The 9,929-nt window shown below is 37.2% G+C and overlaps 1 protein-coding gene across 2 annotated transcripts in view; it reads left to right on the forward strand.

Moving 5' to 3' along the window:
- Positions 1–6,161, forward strand: part of LOC106881937 (alcohol dehydrogenase) — a 27,528-nt gene extending 21,367 nt beyond the window's left edge. For both annotated transcript variants that reach the window (XM_052976787.1, XM_014932465.2), the window contains 6 exons: positions 12–172; positions 662–780; positions 1,391–1,454; positions 2,015–2,133; positions 3,276–3,425; positions 4,406–6,161. In XM_052976787.1, the coding sequence (XP_052832747.1) occupies positions 12–172; positions 662–780; positions 1,391–1,454; positions 2,015–2,133; positions 3,276–3,425; positions 4,406–4,531 (739 nt within the window). In that variant the 3' untranslated portion in view covers positions 4,532–6,161. The remainder of the gene's footprint in view (positions 1–11; positions 173–661; positions 781–1,390; positions 1,455–2,014; positions 2,134–3,275; positions 3,426–4,405) is intronic.
- The last annotated feature ends 3,768 nt before the right edge of the window (positions 6,162–9,929 follow it).

Here is a 9,929-nt window from a genome sequence, read left to right on the forward strand (position 1 = left end):
ATTTTTGGCAGTTACTCTGAATTCTTACCAGTAAGTGATGTGTCCAAGATATACCAAATTCCTTCTAACATGTCCTTAGCAGTCGCTGCCATGATACCCGGAGGTGGCCTAACTGGCTTCAGTGCCGTCCTCAAGGCTAAACCACATATCGAAAAACTTGCTGAAGTCAAACGTAAGTTTTTAACACAATCTGACATATTTTCACATATTTTGAACTCTAGTTTTCAACTGTAATCAATTCAGCAGTGTTTTGCTGGGATGGGGGGAGGGAGAGCGGTGGATTAATTTCTATATAAGATAGAAAGCGAATGAGTAATAGGGATATGTAAATGATTATACGGGGAAACTTTATCACCAGAAGTCGAAGCTATTTTGTTTGAGAAGGTAGCTTGACCAGCTAGATATAGCAGCCAGATCACTTTTAAAAATGGAAAAACATTTCGAAAAAATAAAATTTCGATCGGGATAGCGGTCGTAGTTGGGGAGTCTAATTGATGAACATTGACCTGGTGTTAAATAATCATTTTTGGTCATATGTCTGCTATATGAAAGTTGACCTTGGGCTAAACTATTTTTTTTTTGTTCGTATTATGCTGTTGTCTTTCTAATTTTTTTTTTATATAAAATTTTACTCACCTGACGTTTGTTTTATTTTGTACAGCTATTGTAAACGTGTTAGTGGTCGGAGCAGGTGGTCTGGGACTCTGGACTCTCAGAATGGCTGAATATTTGCTTGGAGAACACAATACCAACGTCCGAGTGTTTGTGGCTGACAGCAATGTAAGTAGACTATAATGAGATTTACGTTTAGAATGCTTTATAGTAATTCTAAATCGTTGTAATGCTAGCTCCAGTTAAGCATGTATTGTAGCCTTGTTATACAACCTGGCGCCCTTCCAGCCCCTAACCCATACCTGTTTTCAAGTAAGGGTTCTCTTAATTCCTCAATCAGGGTTGACCTGTGTCTAAATAACTAGTGATTTCTGGCATCTGACCCAGTTGAGTAAAGTAAGGTACCTTATATTTCAGGACCTTATGCAGTGTGGTTTGATCTATCAACTGTTACGTTTGAAAGGAAATTGCATAAAGTTTCGTGTGTACTGATCATTTCTGGTTTATGGATTGCTGATTCATAATAATAATAATCCTATTCCTCAAATGTCCTTATAAATCTGTGCTGTCGACAGACAATTCACAGCTGGACTAATATTTGCCATAGTAGAAATCTAGATTGCCCCCCCCCCTCTCAAAGTTAATGGAAATAAATACCTGTAATATTCTAGGTGTTTTTGCCTCAAATAACTATCCCAATCCACCACCTCAAAAAATTTAGAAAATTGTATTTGTCTTGTGAAATAAAATTCCTTACAAGTTTTTATCACCATTTCAGATTGACCGCTTGTTAACTGCTCAGGATCACGGCTGTTACGATATCATCCACTGGAATGAAGAAGGTACGATACTATATCTGTTTCTATTTTAAGGGGGTTTGCCTTTGACATTCCTACTTTTACATAGAGTTCAGATAGCAAAGTTTTTAACTAGGTTAGCCATTGAGACATCGAGTTCAACTTTTTGTTGGATTGGGTGTTCCTTGTTAAAGTACAACATCAGTTTGGTTTAGATGTAGAATGACATAACCTGGTGAAGAACTTGCTAATTAATACTATAATTGATAGTAACTTTTTACTGACAGGTTTTCTGAGCCATTGACTGTCAGACCTCAATTGATATAAGTACTTTATTATGGGACAATTTTATATTGCCCCTGTCTGCCTTTGCACTTTGTGTAGCTTCTGAAAGAATATTTGCAAAATTATTTTCATATTCAGTAGGTCTGACAAAAAAAATAAAAAAATATTTTAATGCAGAAAAAAAAACAATACAAGAAGTTCCAATAGAAAGTTGAGGACATTTAAAAAATAAAAAAAATAGCTGTTGCTTATTTCTTGTTGCAAATAATTCTAGTCTTCAAATGACATTTTCATCTTATAATTTTTTAAATTTTTTGCAGACCATGAAGAATACATTTGTGAACGAACAATTGAAGCTTGTCATGGTGGTCTTGATGTTGTCATTGATTTTGTTAGTTCACGTCGTACAATGAACAGATCTCTGCAAGTCCTCAATAGAGTAAGTATATCTATTCTAACCTCTATCTGTTGTCCATCTTTTTTCTACTGGATATTTGTCGAACTTAACCTTAGGTTGACCAAGGTCTTGTGAGGGAAGTTTAGTACACTGAAACTATAAGGAGCTCTGATGGAGGGACCATTCCTGTTTTCCGATACTGTAGACTTAGTTTGTTTCCCGATTTAACGCCATAATTTGGCCCTTAAGTGCCCATTAAAAAAGTTCTCTACTTTGTAAACATTCAGGTTAAGTCTCCAGTTTGAGGATATTTTCTTTCTAACCATTCTTGGGGTTCTCTGGGAGTGTTTATAGGTGCTTCCCTGGAATGAGCCTTACTTAGATTCATTTTCATTCCTTTTCATTTCATTTAGTAAAATCAGCTAATGCTCTCTAGAAGGGCTTGATCTTGAATGAAAAAGGTTGATAGATGAATGTCACAACCCTTGCCCTTTTAATGACATAGGTGTGTTTCTGAAATCGTCTGTAATACATGACTGTATAACTTTAGCATTTAACTTCACAAATGTACCTCCCCACCTGCCTGGCTCCGATAGAAACATGAATATCACAAGCTTTTTATTCTTTTATTATAATTATTATTATTAAAGGCAGTTGAGCTGGCAGAATCGTTAGCATGCCAGACAAAATGCTTAGTAGTATTTCATCTGATGCTACATTCCAAGTTGAAATTCCACTGAGTTCGACTTTGCCTTCCTTCCTTTGAGGGTCAATGTAATCGACTAGTGTCCCCTTCCCACAAATTTTAGGCTTTGTGCCTACGGTAGAAACGATTATTATTATTATTATTATTAAAGGCGGTGAGCTGGCAGAATCATTAATATGCCGCACAGAAAGCTTAGCTGTATTTTGTCTGTCCTTATGTTCTGAGGTTGACTTTGCCTTCCATCCTTTCGGGGTCGATAAATTAGGTACCAGTTTCGCACTGAGGTCGATCTAATCAATTCATACCCTCCCCCAAAATTGCAGCCCTTGTGGCAAAATTTGAAACCATTATTATTGTTGTTATTATTATTATTATTATTATTTTCTCTTGTAAAATAGATATATTTGTGTTAGGTTTGTGGGACTATATGAACATTTGACATTGACCTTTTTTTTTTCCCCCCTTTGTGTATCAACAGGAAGGTCTCATCATCGTAGGCGGAAGCTCAGTCACAGAAATGAGTATCAACTTAAATGTATTATCTGCTAAACAGCAGAGTATCACCAGTATACCTAAAGGATCTCCAGAAGAATTAGCAGAATTAGTACAGTGCGTGGCATCTGGACGGGTAAGTTTTCTGCTCCTATCTACCTCTCTCTTTCTCGTTTTGTTCATTCATCAAAACATCTAACACTTGCTGAATCCTACCTTTCAACAACATAATTAAAACCATTAACCTTAAGCCTGAAGTTTGATTGACTCAAGGTTGTTTGCTCTGTTCCCTAATCCACCAGTTGCAGGTTCAGTGGTGTTCTGTATATTTTACAGAAGCAACTTGTAATTAGAGCCATGTAACTATCTGTAAATATAGGTCCATTTTCCCATTTAGCTTAGATTAGATGAATGATGTTATTGAGGCATTATTACCTTGCTTGGAAATGGGTGAGGATTGGTAACAGAAAAAACATCTGGGCACTTAAAGTCTGCCTCAACAGATTGGATCACATGGACCTGGAAAAGTGGACATTTGGTGATTTAGTGAGTGTGTGTGTGTGTGTGTGTGCATAAATAGTCATTTTATGTCTGTTTTTCATACTGCAATGGTTATTAAACTGGTCATCACAATCCAGGTCAGTTCTTATTTTGTTACTGCCCATTTAGATGGGCTGGTGAACTGTAGAAAACTCTGCCAAATCAGATTGGAGCCTGGTGTAGCCATCTGGTTCACCAGTCCTCAGTCAAATCGTCTAACCCATGTTAGCATGGAAAGCGGACGTTAAATGATGATGATAATGGCATTCATCCATAAAAACCATACCAGAACAGCTAATGGAGCCTGGTACAGCCCCCGGCCTTACCAACTCTGGTCAAACTGTCCAACTTACACTGGCCTGGAAAACCGGCATTAAATGATGATATATATATATATAAACACCCACTTAGATTCATTTCAGTAAACATTGGTGTATATGTAGTAGACACACATAGATATAAATAAATATACACACACATATATAAATAAATATACACACACATATATAAATAAATAAACATACACACTTCCCTGCATTTTATTAATGAAATATTTCTCTTTATTTATTTTGACAGGTCAGTCCACCAACGTATGCTGTATTTCCTGTTGAAAATGCAAATCAAGTGTTTGAAGATTTAACACTAGCCAGAATCACAGGACGAGCAGTCTTGCGGCTAGGGAACACAAATGTTGACAATTAAGGAAGCATCCTTACCTCCCTATTAAGACAGACTTTCTTACGTCCGAGAAGAATCTGTTTTTAACCTTTTCACTTCAAAAAGGCTGTGATCTATCAAACATTTTGAACTTGTTCTCCTTGCACACCAGTATCGTAAAATATATTCCTGCTGATATTTTGGTCGTGCAGAACAATTATCTAAATGACAGCAACAAATGACTATTGCTGCACAGTTGGCTCCTACAATCATTGGTGATAATTCTAGGACAAGGTTGTCTCTCCACCTTTTTTTTTTTTTTTTTTTTTTTTTAAATAAATTTTTTGTTCTCAAAGTTACCTTTGACTTTTTGACACACATTTGCCAGCAGTGTGGATGTATTTGTAGTGGGGGGAATTTCCCCCCAACAAATTTCCATATTAGATCTTTTTTTTTTTTTTTTTTTTTTTTTTTTTTTTTTTTTTTTTTTTTTTTCTCTCTGCTGGAAAAAAAATTTTTGTTTATTGTGTGGAGGGCACGTGAGAGCAATTTGTTGTAGTAGTATCATATTGATGCTATATGGAACAAATATATATATATATATATATATATATATATACTGAAGCTGTCTGAAATGCACACACATTTATATATATTGTGATATATTAATGATTAGCAGCCAATTCCCAAATCTCTTGTCAGTTTAGTCAACAGAAATTAAATTCTCGACCCAAATTCTTCATTGTCACACACATACAAATACATCAAAGAAAAGCTTCTTCTTTGATAGAATATATATATATATATACACACACATATATACATACACATATATACATACACATGCACACATATGTATTTATATACAATGGGTCTATGATAGTGAAAGCTTGACTAAACTTCTTGCAGCTTCAAAGCCTCATTGCATTTGGGGATTTTTTTATACCATTCATGATGTGATGTGCTGAAATTTTGCTGATAGTTTGACCATGAGTAGTTTGGCTATGGTATTTTGACCACGGGAAATAGCTAGTGCACTTCAACTTCTTTGCATTCCTAGAATCTCGGACTCTCTGTCATCTTCGGTAGTCCTAAGGGAAACTTAGTTCAACCTTGTCAAACCGACAACCCTCTTCGCTTCCAACTATCCAGCTTGTTCACAAAGAGTTTTGTGACGATGGATTGATTTTTCTTTTCTTTTTCCATACTGATTACGTCTATTTGCTGTCTGTTACACCCAGGTAATTGGCAATGCCATATTTCCTGTTTCAAAAATCAGTGATTGTATGAGCTCAGTGTTTATCGAATTCATACAAAGAAACTGGAAGTCGAACCAAGAGAAAAACTTAACCGAACATGACTTAGAGTTGTTAGTTTAATGTGAAAGTATCCAACATTTCTCTCTATAGTGTTGATTTAGTAAACCGTGAATTTGAATGTGGTCTCCCTGACCCCTAATCCTTGCTCCTTCTCCACCTTGATTTATGTTGAGATACTGTAGATTGAATGGTCTTCTAGACGCATGACTGACCAGCTGGTCTATTACACTGATATTATGTCTGCTGACAGCAGGGCTTTCAACAAATTGTAGACTTATAAAGTGTACAAATTTCACTTTCATTTATATATATTAAAAAATGTATAAAACCAGAATAAATTATTTTGTATAATATAATTGGCTTCTTTCTGTTTTCTTTATTTAAATCTTTCCAATTGTTTTAATGTCCAAATAATGTTCACCAAGATAAAAAAACGAGACCGTCCAGAAGAGCTGCAAGAGATTCCGAAGTCGTCTGGAGTCCATGGTTGAAGCTGGCGATTTTGTTGAATATGTAGGGACCCGTACGATGCAAGGTGACGAAAATAGCTCTTTAGTACATCACACGGCTGATGCAATAAATATATAATTAAAATACACCATTTTGAGCATGGCCGTTGCCAGTACTACGTGACAGGCTCTCGTGCCGGTGGCATGTAAAAGCACCCACTACACTCTCTGAGTGGTTGGCGTTAGGAAGGGCATCCAGCTGTAGAAACTCTGCCAAATCAGATTGGAGCCTGGTGTAGCCATCTGGTTTCACCAGTCCTCAGTCAAATCGTCCAACCCATGCTAGCATGGAAAGCGGATGTTAAACGATGATGATGATAAACAGTACATATATAAGCGCCAGAGAAAAAAAGGAGAGACAACCATGTAGAATGTCCAAATATAATGACACAAATTTGACTAACTGAATTGGAGAAATAAAACCAAGACATACAGATGTAGATGTACACATACATATAAAGTGGATCGAAAGTCATGCACCAAAACACCTCACGTTTTATTTATATTACGTTATTTTTCATTTTGTTCATTAAGTACATGGATATTCATCGTTTTATTTATTTTATTCAATTTTAGAAAAACTGATGCATATCTTTGATGCTTCCAGATTGTAATTAAGGTTATTTTGTGCATGACTTTTCGCCCAATTATATATGTATATATATATATATTCGGCGATCTAAAGCCTGAAGGAGATTGGCTTCTGTTAGGGGTCTTAAGTCTTACATGGAACCAAATCAAACTGATTTAAATAAGATATATTCATTCATAGTGGAGGCGCAATGGCCCAGTGGTTTCGATTCCTAGACCAGGCGTTGTGTGTGTTTATTAAGCGAAAACACCTAAAGCTCCATGAGGCTCCGGCAGGGGATGGTGGCGAACCCCGTTGTACTCTTTCACCACAATTTTCTCTCACTCTTACTTCCTGTTTCTGCTGTACCTGTATTTCAAAGGGCCAGCCATGTCACGCTGAATATCCCCGAGAACTACGTTAAGGGTACACGTGTCTGTGGAGTGCTCAGCCACTTGCATGTTAATTTCACGAGCAGGCTGTTCTGTTGATTGGATCAACTGGAACCCTCGTCGTTGTAACCGACAGAGTGCCAACCAGGCAAAGGTCACAAATGGAACCATTAATGTAATGGAATACATGTTCTTTAATGATTTAGTCAATCTCATTGTTAATGCCATCAAATTTTTTAACATCACATATATTTGGAGGGTGACATGGTTTACATATATTGAATACGATAATGTTGTTAAATGATATAATTGAATAGAAGAAACGGATTTGGTATATGACTAAGTTTGTCATGTAGCAAACTGACTAAAGCACTGCAAATGAGGCTCAGATCTGAGCCAACGAGTGGTCACTTGATTTGATAGAGATAGTTGCCAAATTTGCAAATCACACCCCACTGAATTGAAAAAAGTAGAACACCGAGCATAAAGTGGTCTTAGATTTAATGTCTGAAAATACGACTGGATTGTCATAGCTGCAATGTCATTGATCGTATAGTAGCCATAGGGTTTTATAACAGCTCTGGTATAAATCGTTGAACTGTGGTGAGTACATGTTGTTAACGTCGAATGTCACCAAACTTTCTATTTTGTTAGACTGGACGCCTAACTCAGCAATGCTGTATCTCACAAACTAACGTTATGCAGTAAAATCCATATTAAAATATTTGTAGTGAACCAAGGTGGAGGTGCAATGGCCCAGTGGTTAGGGCAGCGGATTCCCAGACCGGGCGATGTGAGTGTTTATTGAGGGAAAACACCTAAAGCTCCACGAGGCTCTGGCAGGGGATGGGTGGCGAACCCTGCTGTACTCTTTCACCACAACTTTCTCTCACTCTTACTTCCTGTTTCTGTTGTGCCTGTAATTCAAAGAATCAGCCTTGTCACACTGTGTCACGCTGAATATCCCCAGGGTACACGTGTCTGTGGAATGCTCAGCTGCTTGCACGTTAATTTCACGAGCAGGCTGTTCCGTTGATCAGATCAACTGGAACCCTCGACGTCGTAAGCGACGGAGTGCCAGCATCAACAATGAACCAAGAAATGTTAATTACATATGTAATGAGGAAAAATTGTTCATTGTGGTCAATAAAGAGGAGGACTATTCTGAAATTGTAATGGAGTTAATGTAAAATGTCTGTCTCAAGAGCAGCCAAAAAGTCCCAGTTTTTATTACTCAATATCGTGGTGGTGGTTGTATAGGGAACTAGCTCTGTTTAAGCTGGCCTTTTACGACGTGATAATTGTCTATTGTTGTTTTGTTGTTTATACACCTAAGTCAACTAACTCATCGAACTAATTCATGACCTAAAATAACAATTCTGTCAGTTTCATTTTGCAATTCTTCCAGTTTTGTTCCTATTGATGTAGTATTATTGCTAATTATGGAAATGAAATTTTTTTTTTGCCTTAAATTAATAAATAAAAGCTAATAGCTACATTACTCTGACATATCCTTTGTTAATTTCAAGGGGTAGCATCTTATTTAAAAAACTCAGCAGCTATTTCTTATTTCTTTACTGCCCACAAGGAGCTACCCACAGAGGGGACAAACAAGGACAGACAAACGGATTAAGTCGATTATATTGACCCCTAGTGCATAACTGGTACTTATTTAATCGACTCCGAAAGGATGAAAGGCAAAGTCGACCTCGGCGGAATTTTGGACTCAGAACGTAGCGGTAGACGAAATACCGCTAAGCATTTTGCCCGGCGTGCTAACGTTTCTGCCAGCTCGCAGGTGGGTACTCCAGCATGGCAGCAGTCTAATGACTGGACTGAAACAAGTAACAGAGTATATATATATATATATATATATATATATATATATATATATATATATGTATATGTATATATATATGTATATATATATATGTACGTACGTGTGTGTGTGTCTTTCTGTCTGTGTTTGTCGATTCATTCGGCTAAAAAATTATTCAAGGTGGTGCACCAGAATGGCCGCAGTCTACTAATGACTGAAACAAGTAGAAGATAAAAGTTATATACTACCCTAGCTGCAGCGCAGTGGGACTGAACCTGAAAGCATGCAGCTGCAAAACAGGCTTCTTAACCACATAGCTGCGCTTGTGCCTACATTGCAGGGATTTTCCATTTGTTTTCTAGGAATAAATAATCTTACACACACACACACTTACATAAAGAATAACACAGTATTTGGGTAGTGAATAATGTGCACACCCCTTTAATGAATAGTTTCTAATTTTGGCAGAAGGCCAGTGATTTTGAGGGGTGGTGTGGGTAAGTTAGCATGAATCTCATTCACATATTCACAATTGCCTGGGACTTAATTTGACTCAAACAAAAAGGCTTTCTCACTTTGTTAATGACGGGGGAAAAAACACATGCATAACACATAAAAAAAATATGAATGACTGTGTGTGTGAGTGCAGGTGTGTATGTTAATGTATGTGTGTGTGAGTGCATGTGTGTGTGAGTGCAGGTGTGTGGTTATGTATGTGTGTGCTGTGTCTGTGTTTGCGTACACCTTTGCATGCGTCTACATACTCATTTACCACGCTGCTGCTGCTACTACTACTTCCACCACCACCACCACCACCACCACCACCACCACCA

This window comes from Octopus bimaculoides, chromosome 25 (assembly GCF_001194135.2).
Source record: "Octopus bimaculoides isolate UCB-OBI-ISO-001 chromosome 25, ASM119413v2, whole genome shotgun sequence".
In the NCBI taxonomy this organism is placed as follows: Eukaryota; Metazoa; Mollusca; class Cephalopoda; order Octopoda; family Octopodidae; genus Octopus; species Octopus bimaculoides.